At 44.8% G+C, this 18,940-nt stretch overlaps 1 protein-coding gene across 3 annotated transcripts in view; it reads left to right on the top strand.

Moving 5' to 3' along the window:
• The window catches only part of CBX5 (chromobox 5), a 49,707-nt gene extending 33,376 nt beyond the window's left edge, over positions 1 to 16,331 (top strand). For 2 of the 3 annotated variants that reach the window (XM_077923864.1, XM_028709108.2), the window contains exons 4-5: positions 9,932 to 10,029; positions 15,183 to 16,331. In XM_077923864.1, coding sequence (XP_077779990.1) covers positions 9,932 to 10,029; positions 15,183 to 15,333 — 249 coding nt within the window. In that variant the 3' untranslated portion in view covers positions 15,334 to 16,331. Of the gene's footprint in view, positions 1 to 2,934; positions 3,000 to 9,931; positions 10,030 to 15,182 lie in introns of all 3 variants that reach the window. The other variant, XM_028709115.2, reaches the window with a different exon arrangement.
• Positions 16,332 to 18,940: the final 2,609 nt, after the last annotated feature.

Below are 18,940 nucleotides of genomic sequence, written 5' to 3'. Positions count from 1 at the left end.
GGTTCAGGAATCACCTGCTAAGAATGTACTGCCCAAATGGCTAACCTCTGCTGCTGTAACAGCAGGGTGCTCAGAGCAGATGTGCCACAGCAGGTAAGGAAGGGAAAGCTTGTTCTGAAGTTAGCCTCATATGAGTTCTGAAGCCAGACCCTGCACTGAGTGAGGGAGAATGGATCTTTCACAACCGCTGTGTCCTTACAGTCAAAGGTCCTCCTTACCTTTGAGAGGGTCACAGGAGAATAATATTTCAAGATTACTTGGTGTTATGCTGATATTTTGTTAGGTAGTTTGTTATTGAAATATTATAATGTATTGTTTAACTTGTGATGAATTAATAGAACCTTAATAGTTTTATGGAATTGTTTTGATATTTTTGCTATTGCTGCTTTTAATTTTGTGTTAGCTGCATTGGGCTTTCTACAAAAATATTAGATATTTCAATTACAGTTATGGAGGGGAGGACATAATACACCTCTCTAAGCAACTGAGAGTTCTTTCCCAATACGTATGCAACAAGTAGATTGGGTCACAGTTTTACAACTGAGAGTTGAAATTCTGAGTGCTGCAGTATATGTGCCTGGAAAATCTTGGCAAAGAAAGAGTAAATGCTGTGGATATAAGGGCAGGCCAGGTAGTGGCTTTGAATGGTCACAGACATGTTTTCTGGCCACATTCATCACACCATACATGTTGGTTCTTCTAGTTTGTGCTGGTCATTAGCTGCAGTTTGTACTGCAGGCTGTAATGGATACAAGGCTAATGTGGATCAGACAATCTATTGATACTCTAATAGAGAGAGAAAAGGCTACGTTTTCTTTCTTCTACTTCCATAATTTTAGCTTAGTGTACAGAGAGTGTGGGTAGCTATGATCTGGATGAAACTTTAGGTGAATGTTGCAAAGTTATGTTCAGAGAAAAGCCTCTTTTGAGATAGGCAAGATAAAGCCTGTCGTATCTTTACTAGGAGTCATTACTCCATATTTCAAACCCTTATATGATTTTCACGAGGCATGCAAGCCAAAAAGAATTTGAGGGATAAATTCTTACAATTCACTTAGAAAACGCAAGCTGCCTCAGTGTGATCAAGCCTGTGTATACTCTGCTGAGAGGAATCAAAATTCTATGGGCTGCATCCAAAGCTCTGCTTCTGCAACTGGTCTTTCCCTTCTTCCTCTGGGCAGCCATCTGTACAATGTGAAAAGCTTCTCCAAAATGTCAGAGGGGCGTATCAAATGTTTTGGGCTGAGTCTTATGGAGCTGTAGTGGGAAGGGGCAATTGCAGTTCATCCCTCCTACTGCATAAAACACAGCTCACAATATTTGATAGATTCCCCTGGCTCTCTAGAGATGCAGGAGGGCAGGGAAAGACTGGCTGTGTGAGCTGCTTTCCACTCCTGTAGCTCAGGGTACAACCTATGTCCTGTGTACACAATACCAATATATTTTCCACATAATTAATTCTGCAAATGACCCAATGTGGGGCCCTGAAATTCTGCTCCCTCAGTTCTTCCTGCTTCTGAGATTTCATGAGGAATTGTCCACACACTTTACTTTCTGGCTTATCTTTGCATTCTTACATTAATCTGAGCTTCTAAGGATGATGGTTTCTGTGCCCTGCTCCATGCTTGCACACTGGGGCCTTCAAATGACAGAGCACACACCGCTCTATATACGATGTTGTAAAGACAGTGCTCTTGCTGACTTAAGTTACAGGTATTGGAAATACTGTGAAGGTCAAATGTATCACCTTGATTGGTTAAAGCTTAATGGCATTTCTCCCCTTCATTTTAAAATTTGCCGAATTCACTAGCCAATGCATGAGGAGACATGAGAACATGGGTTATTAAAACATCTTTATAGGGGAATGTGAACATATGAAATTTGGTATAAATGAGGATCTGTTGAGTGGCATTTTATGTCTTGTCTTTCCTTTCCTGGAGGAGAAAAATCTTCTGCAGTTCTGTGTGTTCGTTATTTTTTTATAACCTTATTTGAAGAAATGCCCTGCCCTTTACAGCTGTGTCTGTACAAAATTATGGCTAAGTCACTAGAGATTCAAGCCTGCACTGCTACTGTCGGTCCTTAATGAAATCATAAGGGGTAATAAGGTCGTATATTTCATATCCAGCAGGTTATCCTTAGTGCGTTTGGATTACAGTTTTATAACCCATTATGTATTCTCCTTAAAGTTTGAGAAGTAAAACTGTCCACTGTGAAAATGAGTGGTTTGGTTCCTGCCGAAACATCCTGTCTCCTCCAGCATTTTAACATGCCACGATTCCCCTTGGACATAGTGCCTCAGGTTTTTAGGACTTGTCCATTAGGGCCAGTTGCAGACATAACACTTAACCGTAGCTAGTGGTAACCACAGTTTAGAATCCTATCAGCAGTTAAGATTTAAAGCATACAGTCAAACGACAGTCTAGGCTCTGCCTCAGCAGTCAAAATGCTCAGGTGCTGGGACCTATGAACCAGCAAAGTGTCCACCACTGATCAGACCACCATCTTTGTAGACCTCATGTTAATGGACAGTGAGTGACATTTTGGTAGCCAATGTGGGGATTATGAGGTTCTGTTGCTCTGGTAACATTTATCAAAGACAATATCAAGTGGGGGTGCATCACAATGATGGTATCTTTGTTAAATGTACAAGCCAACTGCAGCTATTCTTACCACTGCCAAGAGAGGGGAACAGTGATGATGATTTCCTTGGCATTTTCTTCCCCAAAGGGGAAAAACGTGGGACATGTTCAAAGGAGCCTGGCTAGTGTGGATTGGATACTGGTAGGAGGAGGCTGTGCTGCGTCCTTACATATTGCCTCTACTCAAGTGAGGCCTGGCTTGGGCAGATTTCTGCTGGCACTTCAATGCATTGGGACTGAATGTGTGGTGATGAGTTAAAGGACAGTGATTGCCTGTCGCGCTCTCTTGCAGTATTGCTTCCTGTCCACCTTCCTTGGGCAACCCTATTCAGAACAGAGGACAGACTACATTATAAGGTACAAACCAGACATGTGCTGCCCTCCTGACAGAGGCAATTGGCCTGGCAGTACCAACTTCATTTTTATTTTTTTTAAAATGATATTTATTAAAAGTTTAACAATTACAAAAAGGGGGGGGGAGACAATAAAAAGTTACAATACGTCAAAAAATAAAAAGCAGAATAAAAAACAATACAGCACAACAATAAAAAAATTAAAAACAAAAACATTTAAAAACACATCCAGTATTTCCATATCTTTGTCTTTCATTTACTTGTTTCATCGACCTCCTCACACCTCCCTTTTTTGTATTCTAATTCAATTTAGCTATTTCAGCAAATCCTTTCCATCTTTCTCAATTTTTGTTCTATAATTTACCTTAACCCAATCTGACCTTAAATTTTACACTTTGGCCCATTAACAATCCATTTTTACTTAATTCTTTATAACATTTCTGCTAAAACCATGTAACTTCATTCCAGCATCCTTCTAACATTCATTAATTTTGCTATATTTTTGTAAATATACTTTAAATTTTTTTCCAATCTTCTTCCACCGACTCGTCTCCCTGGTCTCGGATTCTGCCAGTCATTTCCGCCAGTTCCATGTAGCTTCATCTGCCATTCTTCCCTGGTGGGTAGATCTTGTGCCTTCCACCGTCAGTACCAACTTCAGCAACAATGGCACCCAGGAGGTGGGAGAATGGTGGCAGGCAGGTAGAGGGTGTGAGTGAGTGAGTGACCGACCGACCCATGGATTCACCGTCCAAGGTTTCACTTTCCCACTTGCCCACACTGCTCAAGTTTTCTCCAGTGTACCTGGCCTGGACTCAATCAGCAGTTGGCTGTGCTGAGCCGCCCTGACTGTGTGCATAGGAGGAAAGAGGGACTGTTCCTCCACAGCTTTCAATGGTGTCCTTTGTCTCACCTGCCTTCTTCAGGAGCCCTAGATGCTCTTTGACCCTGCTCTGTTTTGCCTAACTGAGGGCAAAGCAACATCATACAAGTTAGCATTGTACCATTGGCAGGCAGATGAGCCAAGGGCATTCCTCCTTGACAACTTCTGGGCAACTCTCAGCTTTTCACCTCCTGTTCAGGTGTTTCACTTCCAATTCCTAGTACTACCCACCCAAGTACCCTTCCCCAAGTTTGTAGACCAACGTACCCTAAACAGTGGCATCTAGTATTCCTGTAATTCAGGCCTCTCCTTCACATCCCTGTTTTTTCCTCCCAGGCATGCTTTCTTTAGAAATGTTAAGGGGTTATTTCTGCTACTCTTCTTCCTGTGGCTGTAGCAGATTATCGGCCTCCTCCACCCACAACCATAGAGGTGCTAAGACCCATAAACTGAATCAATGCTCGTGTGCCATCTAGGGACACACATGGTTGCTCTTTCCCTGTTTGCTGAGAGAGACAGGAATGGGGAAATATTAATTGTGCAAAAAATTAGCAAGAGACATAGGAATTTAAAGGGAAGTGGGTTATCTTGAAATGCTACAGGCACCTCTCATTGAAGTACCTGCTAAATGAGGTGCAGGGGAAATTCCAAATACACTTATGGAATGTTTAGTTGGGAGTTGCAAGCAAACAGGAAATTAGTAGAGAATGTCAGGTGCCTGCCACTGAGCACCTTCCAGCTGTTGCCTTCCCTGAGTTTGTGATGGCTTTGATAAAACTCCATTCTAGGAGCAGGGTGAAGTTTCATCAAGGATCTGTGGCTCCAGGCCTCTTAGCCACCTTGCAGGGACGCGGACTTATAAAAAATATTGGGGGGGCCCGGGAAAGCTCATGAATAATAAATAAGCTCATGAATATGCAAATTAAGTGGCGCCGCCTCCTCGTGAGCGAATAGGGGAGAGCGTGCTGCGCCTAGCCCCATGGAGTCGGCGCCTATGAGAGAGCCAGAGAGAGAGAGAGAGAGAGAGAGAGAGAGAGCCCGAGAGAGAGCGAGAGAGAGAGAGAGCGCAGCCAAGCCCCCTTCACCGCCTGCCCCCCCCCCGCCAGCCCCCTCTCCCCTCCTCCCTAGGCGGCAGCTCCGCCATGACCACAAACGGCGGCGGCAGCAGCAGCAGCCGCGCGCGGCCCGGGCTCCCCTCGCCGGCCGCGGGAGCCAAGGCGCGCGATAATTTGCTTAAATTATGTCAGCGGCGCCCGGCAGAGCAGCCCTCTCGGCCACGGCAGCCCGGCTCTCCCAGCCCCCGGGGGCCGCCCTCCTCCCTCGCGCAACCGCAGCGTTCCCGCCCGGGGAGGCGGCGCCCCCAGGAGAGGCGGCAGCAGCAGCCGCGCGCGGCCCGGGCTCCCCTCGCCGGCCGCGGGAGCCAAGGCGCGCGATAATTTTTTTAATTATTGGGGGGGCCGAGCCCCCCCAATAAAATTTTTGAGGGGGCTCGGGCCCCCTCAGGCCCCATGGGGTCGGCGCCTATGCCACCTTGGCAATACCTCAAGTGACACTGATTCATTCCAAAGAGTTGAGAGTGTTCATTGTCATGTTCAAAGTCTACTAGCAACACCCCCCCCCATGCTGTTCTTTCCCATCCCCAACAAAACACAGGATTTGTTTCAGAAGGTGTGGAACGAGTCAGAGAAATGTTGGAACCCACAGCAGTACTATTCCTTTGTCTGCAATCCTGTGGCTTCTCTTGAAGCAGGCACTAAATGGTAACTTCTTTCATTTCCTTTTCCCCATCCTGTTGGACACTTCAGATGGCTTCTGCTCCAGAATGGAGATTGTGAGCTGCCGCTGCATTTCTTCCTGCACTGGCTAGAGCAGGGATGTGAAGCCTCTGGACCTCCAGATGTGGTTGGACTCCATCAGCCCCTGCCTTCATACTCAATGATTCAGGGTGATGGGAGTTGTAGTCCAGCAACACCTGGAGGGCCAGAGGTTCCCCACCTGTTAGCATGAGGCTCTGTTGTAGCCTTTCTTTGCTATCTCTTAACAGCTAGATAAAGAGAGCCAGTGTGGTGTAGTGGTTAAGAGCAGTGGACTCGTAATCTGGGGAACCGGGTTTGCTTCCCCGCTCCTCATATGCAGCTGCTGGGTGACCTTGGGCCAGTCACACTTCTCTGAAGTCTCTCAGCCCCACTCACCTCACAGAGTGTTTGTTGTGGGGGAGGAAGGGAAAGGAGAATGTTAGCTGCTTTGAGACTCCTTCAAGTAGTGATAAAGCGGGATATCAAATCCAAACTCTTCTTCTAAAGGTAGTCTTTTTTCAGAGCTGGGTTTGCAGACGTTCCTGCATATTCTTGCTCACCTCCATGTCAACAAGCTCCCTGGTCTCCTTGTTTCACTACAGTGATGCTTTTGTACCGTTTTAAGAAGGAATAGCTCTGATCTCTCTGTTGATAATTTTTCAGCTCTAGGTTATGGGCTGCAGCAGATGTTTTCTGAGGTCTCTGCTGGACTGCTGGGACAGACGTATCAGACAGTCACAAATTGTAGGCACAGGCTGTTGCTGGTTGAGCTCACGAGTGCCAACTTGAATAAATATTGTGGGGGCCCAGGTAAGCCCCACCCTGCATAATTGATCACATGACACAGTGCACACACACCATTTGAATGGGAATGCCCATCAACTGGGGGGGGGGATCAGCCCCTCAAATATTTTATTGTGGGAACTGAAGCCCCATGGGCCCTAGGAATTGGCTCCTATGGTTGAGCCAGAGTCCAGGCATGAGGTGTAGATGGAGGCTGAGTCACAGATAGAAAGAGGAAGACTATAAATATTAGTTTGGAAAAGATCTGCTTTTTGACTTGCAGTATGTCTACTCGGCATTCCCATCTCTCTGGTGTCGTGGCCTGCGCATACAGGGATGAAACCATAGATGTCGTGACTGCGATTAGCAATCTTGCTTTAAGTCATGCTTTCACATTTTAGTTTGCAGCTGATGAGAACCCAGATAGTAAGGCTAAGGCCATTTGTTATGTTTAATCATGGTTAAGCATCATGTCTGCACCAGCCTTGGAAGAGGCTAGAAGCTCAGTTCATAGTGCTCCCTCTTTGGAAGCCAGTATGGTATAGTAGTGGCTGAAGCATGGGATTTGGACCACAGGCTCACTAGATGACCTTGAGCAAGTTACTCTGCTTCTCTTAGTCTAACTTACCTCTCAGAATTGTGAGGATAAAGTGAGATTGCATTGAACTCCTAACAGGATCTGCAGGATATAAATGTGATGAGCAAGCGGGGAGCTGGAAAGGCATTCAAACATCCATCTAGCCCCGTTCCAGAGCTTAGGATAGCTGACAACTAAACATATATATTTAAAATGTTTTAAATAATCAATCACATATAAAACACATGTTGTGAAAATCCCATATCTGTCTGACCTAGCCACTGAAACCACATCAAAAGATGTGATTTTCAAGAGAGGAAGTTTGCAGCGGTACAGCATTATTCTTTCTTGGTATATGCTTTGGTTATCAAAGTTCAGTGCACTTATGATTGTCTCTACACTAGAGCCTGTGGTGCTCTTTAAGGGAGAGGAACACAGGGAGGCCTGTGAAAAAGATGGGTCTGTGTCTATGTGTCATATAAGAGATCCTGTATCTCAGATTAAGACTCTGTTGTGCGTTCCTGGCTGCTCACAGTTTCAGCAGTGTGCTCAAAGATTAGTTGCGCTATTGGATTATTGCTGTTTTTATATTTGTTGTTAACCTTTTTTTGTTTTTCTCATTTTCTTGCAAGCCACCCTAGGAGTTCTACTGAAGGGAGGCATAAAAATATTTAAATAAATAAAATAAGTGTATGAAACTTTCTGTCGTGAGGGAGATTTGATAGAGGTGGGTTGGTAGTCAGCTAAGTTTTACTTGAAGTACACTCATTGGTATTAGTGAACATGGCTAGATTAGGTCCATTAATTTCAGTAGGTCTTCTCTTAAGTAAAACTTAGATTAAAAAAAATAAATAAACAAATCTCCATGTGCAGCTAGGCTGCTTGGTAAGGCAGAGTGAGACAGCACTGAGCACTGGTCTCAGTTCCAGCCCAGACTGCTTTTTAACTTAGTTGGTAATCCAAGGCAAAACTATGTTTAATGGTGGCATGTAACCTGTGTCTCCTCCATGGGTCTCCTCCAGTCATATGTAAGGTGGGTGGGGCATGTGATTTTAAAGCACAAAAGGAGCATGGGGAGAATGCACATGTCCTTTGGATCGAAATCTCTCTCTCTCTCTCTCTCTCTCTCTCTCTCTCTCTCTCTCTCTCTCTCTCACACACACACACACACACACACACACACACACACACAGACAAAAAAAACATTCCCCTCTTTTTAAAGCCATGTGTAGCTTTGGCCCTTATATTGAGCCATCTGCTAGCCTTGCTAACACTGTGACTGTTTTAGAGATCACAGCAAATAACAATAGCTACTGGAGACTCAATAGTTCAAAAGGAGAACACTTTTGCTTGTTTGTTTTGGCTTAGTGCACTATCCAATTACTGTTCGCACAAGAGATTCTCTTTACCCAACAAATCTTTTCTTTAAAGCACTTATCCTTTTCTACCAGGCTGTTGGGAGTTGTAACAGCTATACGTAGATCTATCATGGCCATCAGCACTTTGGGGAGTAAGAAGTTTTTTTTAAAAATGCCCATATACATACCTGTTGAGTTAGATATTTGTTGTAAGGGCTCAGTAATCTTAGTGGCCAGTTTTGACTAAGCCCCCACTCCAATTTTTTTTGGGGGGGAATAGGGGGCCCCCTCATATGCTACAATTTTCCACACAGACATGATCTTGTTCTGGCCCTGTTATGAGTTCAATTTAAAGTGTTCTTAACTAAAGCCAGAGGTGATTGTTAGTCCAAACTGTCCTAAACCAGGAGTTTGGTCTGGATTTTTTATGCAATATGAAGAAGCTGAGAAATGAAGTGTTGTATTATATTATTACATGATTTGTGGGTTCATTAGTTCCCCCAAGGTCCCCTAGAGTTGTCCTCTGTATTCAGTCTGCATTTTCTCTCTCTCTCTCTCTCTCTCTCTCTCTCTCTCTCTCTCTCTCTCACACACACACACACACACACACACACACACAGAGATTTTTTTTTTAATTCCTCTTCTTCCTCTTCATTTGGCAATTGCTTTTATTTCCTCGAAAAAGTCAAGCCGCCTGCCTCTTTGTTAACTGCTTGCTCTGCCTAGCCGCATCTACCAGACAGCATGTGTGGGCAACAAATGTGTGGATCTCCCTCCGAATAGCGTGTGGCGGTGCTGCTGCTGCTGCTGCTGCTGCAAAGCAGGGAGAACACGCTCGCTCCAGGCTTGCAGCAACTGAACGCTGTTACCAGCCTTCAGATGGTATGTGCAGAGGGAGCTGACCGACCCTTGTCTGGGGCCCCGGCGGTTTAAGCTCTCTCCTTGCAAACAAAAAAACAAACCAAAAAAAAAGCGCCCCAACTGCATGAATGGGACACACCCATTGACGGCACCGGCACAAAGACCTCGAGGACCGTGTGAGAGCCCGTAGAGGTGGTGCGCTCTGGAGCGGGGGAGGCGTAGCAGGGATGGGGAGCCTTGGAAATCACGAATGGCTGCTGCTACTGCTGCTGCAGCAGCTGCAAAGGCAAGATGACTTAATTCCCTAGATCTATCCATCGCTTTGCTAGCCCATTTTAATGGCGACTCTTTATTTCTCTTCTCTCTCTCTCTCTCTCTACCTCTCTCCCTCCCCCCCTCCTTTTAGGTTTCTTTCCCCTTTCCTCCTCTCCCCAAACATTTCATAAAGAAGATATGTCAAAGAAAAGAGAGAAGAAGAAAAGATGATAAGGCCTCTTCCCTCATCTGCTAATTACCATCAAGCCATGTACCACATCTGTTTATCACCTGATTCTCGGTGCCCTTTGAAGCCCCTCTGCCTCATGGTTGAGGGAGATTAACAAATGGCCAAAGAATGGGAGGAGGAAAGAATTGTTTTTGTAAACTGTCTTTCTCTTTCTCTGTCTTTCTTTCCACCAGAGCACCGATATTGCCAGGGGCTTTGAAAGAGGATTGGAGCCGGAAAAGATCATTGGAGCCACAGACTCTTGTGGCGATTTAATGTTCCTAATGAAATGGTGAGTGTGCTTCTTTCTTCTTTTTTTTAATATTGACCCTGTTGTCTGGTTTTCCTGCTCTCGGCGGCCCTTCTTAAAGCAGCCAATAAATTACCAGAATAGTCTAGGGTGAGGTGCTGTGGCGAAATGGCCCAAGGACACTTCATTCTGCTTCTCTGCTAAGGCTTTGTTTTCCCTCTGCTCTGCAAAATGCTCTACACCTGGAGCTTGTATATCATGCTTTGCAAGATACACAAGCCCCTTCCCTTCCACATCTCTGCCCCCCTCCCCGCCCCTCCAAAAGAAGAAGAAATACTAGAGAGCACAGGAAATCCTTCGGGGGAAGGTTTGGACTTGCCTCTTGTTTTTGCTCCTGGGCTTATCTCAGCTGGAAGCCTCTCTGGGCAGAGAGAGAGAGAGAGAGAGAGAGAGAGAGAGAGAGAGAGAGAGAGAGAGAGAGATGGCCGCGCTGCATATGCAGCAGCCCCTCCCCCACCAGCAGCCCGAAACAAAGAGCTGGGAGAGTCTGGCTTATCTGCCTGGCAGAGGTTATAGCACAGCTGTGTTCAAGGGAGCTGCCTCTTGCTCCTCAACTCCCCTCCGCCACCCCCAGCCCCAGCCCCGCAAGATTTCGATACTGGGTCCTCCTCCCCTGTAGCAATGCAGCAGAGATAATAAGCCCTTGTCCTGGGCTTTGCTGTCTCTGAAGCTGGCGGGGTTGAGATGGATGGTGCCTGCTCCTCTTGAGACAGGGTGGGGGAGGGGAGCCAGCTGCACACAGCGCCTTGGAGGAGGGGGCTGGAGGGAACACAGAGACCAGGAACGCGGGGAGAAGAATTGGTAGATTCACCTCTCCCTGGTTCGTTCTACTGCGTGACCAAACGCCCTGGGTACCCAGGGGTATTTTCTGGCACCTCTTGGTTGCGGAAATACACCCCCATACCCTGTAAGGGCTACAATCCCAAACTGGAGAACTTCACCTTTGGTAAATCACCTGTGTGGAACAATCCCTGTTTTTTTTTTATTTATAAAAAGTCATTTATATGAGGCCCATGTCCAATGGTAGCTTGGTCCCAGGTGACGCATCCAAGGAAGGCAATGATTAATAGCTGATGAATATCCAATCTTGAAATTTCCAGCTCACTTGAATTCTGTAGAGCAAGGAATCTGTTCAATGAGACAAATGCTTTGCAGATTAACACGATGATATTTTGTAGACTGTTTTAAATGTGCAAAGGTTATTTACAGTGCTCAGCACCATTGAACCCTGTGAACTATTTTGCTGTGATTGCTGTTTTATAAATGGAAGCTGAGGTTAAGGGAATGTGGCTTGTCCAAGGCTTTGGTTTGAGCCCTGGGCTTATAGGTACACAACCAAATTATCCCCTGGATCACATTTGCTATCATTGGGTAAATTAATTACTTCAAAAGAGCTAATCTCTTTTTAGGCAGTGGGAATAATTTCTATTGCAAAATACTGCAGAAACAGATTGTGAAGTTTAACAACACTCATTTTAATTAATCTGTACTCTGCGTTGGATCACTTTTAAATCTTACCTTTGCAATTGACATCATTCAGTGGTCATTAATGAAACGTGTTTGCTATCTGGCATTTAAACGAATTCTATTGAATTAAGGTTGCAAAAGAACCTAAAATGCTCACCAATAATATGTATATTATTTAGATTGACAAAATGTAAAACTTGAATGATTGTTTTGTTTTGGGGATCTTGAAGCGAAGAGAAGTAGCTTATAAATTAATAAATAATGTACTGTTTAAGGAAAGGCAATTTGTCAATATTTTATTTTTCATCGGCTTAATAATAAAAAGCAAGTAAAAGTCTGGATTACCAGCTTCAGTTTCTGACGACTGTCATGAAAACCTTTGCTTCCCAGGGCGTAACTGTTCATGTTGGGCACAGACACAAGGAAAAGCAGTCTGCAAATTTACCTTTATCAAATTTACCTTTAACAGTCCCAGACTGTTTACTTGCTATAGCCTCTCACTAATACCATTGTGTATGTGTTGGGGGTGGAGGTTAACTGGTAATGAAGTCTTGAGTTGATTGCACCAGTTAATTAATTAAAAAGTTTGTAGCCCTAATCTGTGCTAGGTAGCCTTTACCAGTAAATGTCATGAGATACGCAATGTCTAGCAACTTTGTAGTGCCTTTGCAGAAAGCTCAGGTATCACCAGAAGCTTTTAAACTCAAAGCAAGGCATAGAAAATGAGAGTGGATGGACATCCAGGCTATATTGCCCATTTCTGTTCTTGTTATTGTAGTATACTGGTCAAGCTAAATTGTCCTCTTTGTATACCCTTGCCTTACCTCTGTTTTGCCTTTGCCTATTCCTATTTTCTAAAAAAAAAAAAAGATGCTAGATTACAAAGCAAGCTTACATTTCATCTCGTGTAGTTGTACATTCTACTATATGATTTCTTCATCGGTTGCATGCAGTTCCCTTGAGATATTAAAATAGGAAATGCATTTTAAAATAGGAATCTCTAACATACAGGGCAAGCCTCCAGTCCTGCCAATAGAGTAAAGAAAGAAAGAAAAATCCTGGGAGTTGACCTTTTGAAGCACAACATTTTAAGCGTAATTAAATTGAAACAAAGTTAAGCTGAAAAAAATAACTAAAAAGTTTGCTTATAGTAGCAGTTTTCAATATGCTGTGCCATCAAACGATTGTGTGGACAAGTACAGGAGCCAAATTCTATGCTTCTAGAGATCCAGGAAAAGTGGCCCCCTTTTTGTACTGTATTTAGCCCCTATAATGTTAGGTGGAAACATTTCAAACTCGGGCTGCCATTTACCTTAGTCAACCATTTATCAGTTGCTCAACAGGAATAGTTTTCTGGGTGGTGTAAAAAATAAAATCAGGGATTCATTATTAATCAATTGCATTTGCACAGGGGTAAAACAAAAAAGAAAACCATACGTCCTTTGATTTAAATCAGGGGTTTCCAACATGGCATTCCTGGCCAAACATGTGCCCAGATAATCCTTTCCTCTGCTGCAATCAGGCTTGAAAGAATCATTCAATTTTTGTCAATAGTATTTCCTGCAGTGTGTGCTTGGTTGTGCTGTATGTAATGCACAGATGCACATTTTTAACCAGTTGGAGTATTTTTAATTGATTGATCTAACCAATTAATTGATTGAATGAAGCACTCCTACCCATAACTGTACAATTCCTAGAAAGATTGAGGGCGAGGCATTGCTCTGTTGCTTCCTCTCCCCTCTTCACATCCTTTTGATGGGAAAAGAAGTGCACAGTGTTGCTTGCTTTTGGCAACCCAGCCCTAATCTTAAAGTCAGCTCTTGGAGAAGGGGTACAGCAGAGAAAATTGTGTTTGCGCCTCTCATCAATCGGAGCAGGAAAAAGGGAGAAATGCAGAGATTTCTGTTTGAGTATGCATTCAAACACTGGTTAGAACATCCGTGTTACTGCACTAGGATTGGGTTCAGCAACTGGAAGCACTTGTGTCAGATTGGGTACCCTAGGAGATGCCAACCTGGCCCTCCAGTTATCAACCTAGAGGATTAAAGGCAACTGTGGCAAAATAAATGGTTGGCAGCCATCCCTTGCTCCCTCCTCAAAGAGTCCTCCAGAAAGCCAGTTGCTGACCAGGACATTAAGTAGTATATAATGAGAGTTGTCAATCTTTTTTTTTAAGTTGATAAACCATCTGTGCTTCAATCAATTCATTGTGATATTGTAGGAAATTTAAGTTTAATTAGCCATTTATGAACAAAAGCTATTATTATTATTATTATTATTATTATTATTATTATTAGAATTTATATACAGTGGTACCTCGGGTTAAGTACTTAATTCGTTCCGGAGGTCCGTTCTTAACCTGAAACTGTTCTTAATCTGAAGCACCACTTTAGCTAATGGGGACTCCCATTGCTGCCGCGTGGCCACCGCACGATTTCTGTTCTCATCCTGAAGCAAAGTTCTTAACCTGAAGCACTATTTCTGGGTTAGCGGAGTCTGTAACCTGAAGCATATGTAACCTGAGGTACCACTGTACTGCCCTAAACCTATCTCAGGATGGTTCACAGACTAAAATCAAGATATAAAAACACAAAATCCATAATAAAAACAAAAACAACAACCTAATTAATAGGAAAGGCCACCTTTCAATATTTTTATTTTTCTTCCTCCCCCCCCCAAACTTTTCTTCCATTTTGTAAAAGATACTACCTTGAAATGTAAAACAAGGATGGCTTTAATTCAGTCTCATTGATTTAAAATTGCTCCCATTAATCAACTAAAGATTTAGTTGATTCATTTATTGATTATGCCTGTCGACACTTGCAGCCTGTTATAAGTATTGCATATGTATATTATGTTTATAAATTGCTTCTTCACTGAAAAAAAGTCCCTTAGTTGACAATTAATGTATGCAACACACACACACACCACTGGGGTTGCAGTAGCTGCCTTCCTCCTCCCAGTTAATTGACAGATTCAATGTATCTGAAGAAGTGTGCATGCACACGAAAGCTCATACCAATAACAAACTTAGTTGGTCTCTAAGGTGCTTTGTTGTTTGTTGTTGTTTAGTCGTTTAGTTGTGTCCGTCTCTTTGTGACCCCATGGACCAGAGCACGCCAGGCACTCCTGTCTTCCACTGCCTCCCCCAGTTTGGTCAAACTCATGCTGGTAGCTTCGAGAACACTGTCCAACCATCTCGTCCTCTGTCGTCCCCTTCTCCTTGTGCCCTCCATCTTTCCCAACATCAGGGTCTTTTCCAGGGAGTCTTCTCTTCTCATGAGGTGGCCAAAGTATTGGAGCCTCAGCTCCAGGATCTGTCCTTCCAGTGAGCACTCAGGGCTGATTTCCTTCAGAATGGATAGGTTTTATCTTCTTGCAGTCCATGGGATGTCCCTTCATGCATCACTGCCTTGCCGTGGACAAGGGGCTTGAATAACTCTAAGGTGCTAGTGGAAGGATTTTTTTTTATTTAGCTTAAATACCGGTATATGTTTTCTCCTACTCTGGTGCTGCTTCCTTCAGGAAGGTTACTTGAGCCCAGCTCCCCTTTTTTCATGTACCAATCAATTGGGTGTGTGTGTGTGTGTGTGTGTGTGTGTGTGTGTGTGACTGCTTGATCAACTAGTGACGAGTCCTTCTCTTGTTGTCCTCGCTTACCTCTTCAGGAAAGACACGGATGAGGCTGACCTGGTTCTAGCGAAAGAAGCCAACGTCAAGTGCCCTCAAATTGTGATAGCGTTTTATGAAGAGAGACTGACCTGGCACGCGTACCCAGAAGACGCCGAAAGCAAAGAGCGGGAAGCAGTGAAAAGCTAAAGTGGCCAGGGTCCTCTGTCCGTCCATAGTTGTACATATCCACCCTCCTTTCCCCTCCACCCAAATGCATCCATGAAAATGTGCTTATTACTGTGCTCCACAGGAGAAATGTTGATATTGGTTGGGTTAGCCATAACATTAATGGTGTGAGTCACGTTCGGTTTCACTCCAAAAGATTGACATGGTGTGTGCGTGTGTGCGTGTATGTGTGTTCCTTGTTCCCCTTATCTCACAATCCCCCCAAATCTGTTTTCACTTTGAAATCCCTCTGAGTCTCCAGGCCATTTGTCTCCCCCCCAGGTTCCTCACTTTCGCATCAGTTTGAGAGTGAAGGGTTATTGTTTCCCATTGGCCTATATGAAGACTGTAAAACTGACGGGGGGTACCGGGAAGACCTATCTGACTCAGAACACTCTTTGGATTCTGAGATTACCCAAATAATTCTCAAGCCAGGACTTCATGGGGCCATTTTCGTTGTTTTAGGAATTGCTGACGTTTTGCTGGAATTGGGTTCCAGGATGCTGGGTACCGGTTTTCATCCTGACTCCCAATGCCAATGTCACTTGCACCAGCTCCACTCAGCCAACACTCAGTTTTCTAGCTGCAGGGCAGGAGCAGGTAATTTGGGAAGGCAACCATTAAAAACTAATTAGCTAGCAAGGACAATTTCCTCCTTTTTCAGCCAGTCCTTTCATGCAATCAAAATCTAGTATCCTACCACCTCTTTCCTTTTGTTTTTCTTATCTTGCAGTACATGGATAGGACTAGCAGCCCAGCCAAATTTTGTGCCATACTGGAGAGCCTTCTTTGTTGTGGCTATTCCAAAGACAGCTGGAAATCATGCTTCCAAAATTGGATTATTTTCTGGGCTCTCTCGTCATTCGGATAGCTCTCTTCACATGCAGCAGGCATCTCTGACATAATAACCTCTGCTGTGAGATGCGGGCAAACTCTTTTATTTCCGCCATTTACCCCAGGTATGTTTGTTGTTTTTTTTTTTTAAAAGAAAATTGGCCACTTAGAGGAGCTGTCTCATATGAGCATGCTTTCCTTTCAAGCACTTGGTTATACGTAGCACACGGATCTTGATGCAAGAGTTTTCTGGACAGACTTTTTTGTCTCTCCTTGGCTGCCCCCTAAAAAGTATCCCATTTCTCTGCACCAGCAATGTGGCGGCTAAGTAATTATTCCACGCTGAGGGTGTTGGGATTGTTTAACCCTTAGAAGTCCTTTCGGCAGTTGATTTCCCCATCTTGTTCCATACGGTGAGCGGCTGGAGGACCAAGTCACAGAAAGCAGGTAGCAGTCTTCCCCTCCTTCGTGCCCTTCTCTCATGACAATGCCCATGCATGTTTTTTCACATGGAATGTCTGTATTGTGTAGTATCTAGATAGGACTTTAGGGCCCTTTAGAGAGTTTTGACGCTCACTAATAGCTTCATCTTCCCTCTTTGCAGACAGATTTTGGTGTAACTCCCGGCAATAAAAGGGAAAGCTTGACAGTATTAGCATTGATTGCTGCAGGCTTCTCACCAGCTGCGCTTTTGGATACCTAAGGACAGATAAGCATCCTACAACTTTGTAAGAGACTTGATGGGAGCGTGCAAAAGAATCAGTTTGAAGTAGGCTAGCCTTCTGCCTCGGAAGTGAAATGCCACTAGTACTTGCATTTCCTGCTAATTTCCTTTCAGGGTCTAGGAGTTAACTCTTTTGCTCCCTGCCTGCCCCACACGCACACCTCTTCTCCCAACCACTTTCGTCTTGCTTTTTATAGGGGAGAAGGGTGAGACAGAGTGTTTGCACCAATGCAAGTCCCAAGCCTGGTGGCAGTTCCTCGTTCGGTTTGGCGTTGTGAGGTTTTCAGCTTTGTCTTTTCCTACAGCAGTCAGTCAAAGCGGTTCCGCATCATTCCATTTTGTGCCTCTGTATGCTGAGCCCTGTCACACTGTCAAGAACCGCTTCTTGTGGATGGTTTGGATATGGTGCGGTGGCAGGAGCTGACTTGGTGCTATTGCTTGTAACTCCTGTGCCACTAGAGACTTGCCCATCTCCCATCTCTTCTGACTCCACCAGCATTTCTGTGTTTTGGCATCTCTTCACTCAGTCCCCAAAACACATGCATGTTGAACAGGCAGAATATAGCAGCTGCTAAGCAAGATTTGTGAGGATAGATGGGTTTCACACTCCACTTTAATTTGATCTGTGCCACTTTTGCACCGTGAACAAATAATCACTTGGAGAGTTCTTTGAGAAGGCTCTGATCTTCGAATATAGTTACTTTAAAGGGGGGGGGGGAGTTCCTTTTGTTTCCCTACACTTCTTCACAGAAAGCTGTCTTCTCTCCCCCCCACCCCATCCCCATTCCCTAGTTACAACTGTTGGAAAGGGCCAGTTGGATAAAAAAAATTTTTTGCATTGTATTCTGTAAAGATGGAAAGAACAAATGGTTTAAAATAGCCATCATCTTATTTTCGTTATTATTGCTTTTGTTGTTAGCCATCTGTTTGAATTGAAACAGCAGGAAAAATAAAGCTGCTGAATGACCCAAATTTTATTTATGCACCTGAAGGTATTACAGGTATGAGGCTCACCATCTTGGGGGGGGGGGGCTGTGATTCATTATAGCTTCTGCCTTCTACTTAACAAAAAAAAAAAAAAAAGATGGGGGGGGGGACTGAGGAATAGGAGTCAAGAAGAATTGCATCTGGGAAGGCAATACTGAGAGTTAGATGCCCTTAATCAGCCAGCAAACAGCTCTCAGCCTCTGAAGTCCCATTTGCACCTTCTTCTTTGCCACTAGTTGTCTCCATGTGGTCTGCAGTTTGGGGAAGTGGACAAAGAAGTAAAGAGGTATCAGGAGTCCACAGCAAGGGACCACATCTAAGCCCACCGCAGAGTAGAAGCTTTGAACGAACTGCAGTCTGCCGTTTGGAACATCTTTCCTGTTCTGCAGTTCTGCACAGTGGCGAAGCATTCCCCGCTTGCAACTGGGGCATGCGCAGGGTACACTGTGGGGGTGGAGCCATGGGTGGGGCGCACCACCGGAGCAATCCCTGCCCACTGCTACAAAGTGGAGCGCGCTCATGACACCCCACAAGCCCAGCATCGCTGTGTGAGACTTGCAAGAACGAGGTGGGGCTTGCGGGGTACTGCAAACAGACGTGCGCCCCAGCAAGCAGCGCTGGGCTCGCAGGGAGGGCCAGGGTGCACACATGTTGCAACAGCTCACAATGGGGCATGGTGCCATGTAAAAGGTAAAGGGACCCCTGGCCATTAGGTCCAGTCATGACCGACTCTGGGATTGCGGCGCTCATCTTGCTTTATTGGCCGAGGGAGCCGGCGTACAGCTTCCAGGTCATGTGGCCAGCATGACTAAGCCGCTTCTGGTGAACCAGAGCAGTGCACGGAAACGCCGTTTACCTTCCCGCTGGAGTGGTACCTATTTATCTACTTGCACTTTGACTTGCTTTCGAACTGCTAGGTTGGCAGGAGCAGGGACTGAGCAACGGGAGCTGAGGCACCCCCCAAAAAACTGTCTGCGAGTAGATGGCCCCTTCAGCTCCCCCCACGCTACACCACTGGTTCTGTGGACCAAAATCTGCAATATC

This window comes from Podarcis muralis, chromosome 2, assembly GCF_964188315.1.
Source record: "Podarcis muralis chromosome 2, rPodMur119.hap1.1, whole genome shotgun sequence".
NCBI lineage: Eukaryota > Metazoa > Chordata > Lepidosauria > Squamata > Lacertidae > Podarcis > Podarcis muralis.
Note: the sequence above shows the minus strand (reverse complement) of the source record. Positions and strands in the feature narration are given on the sequence as shown.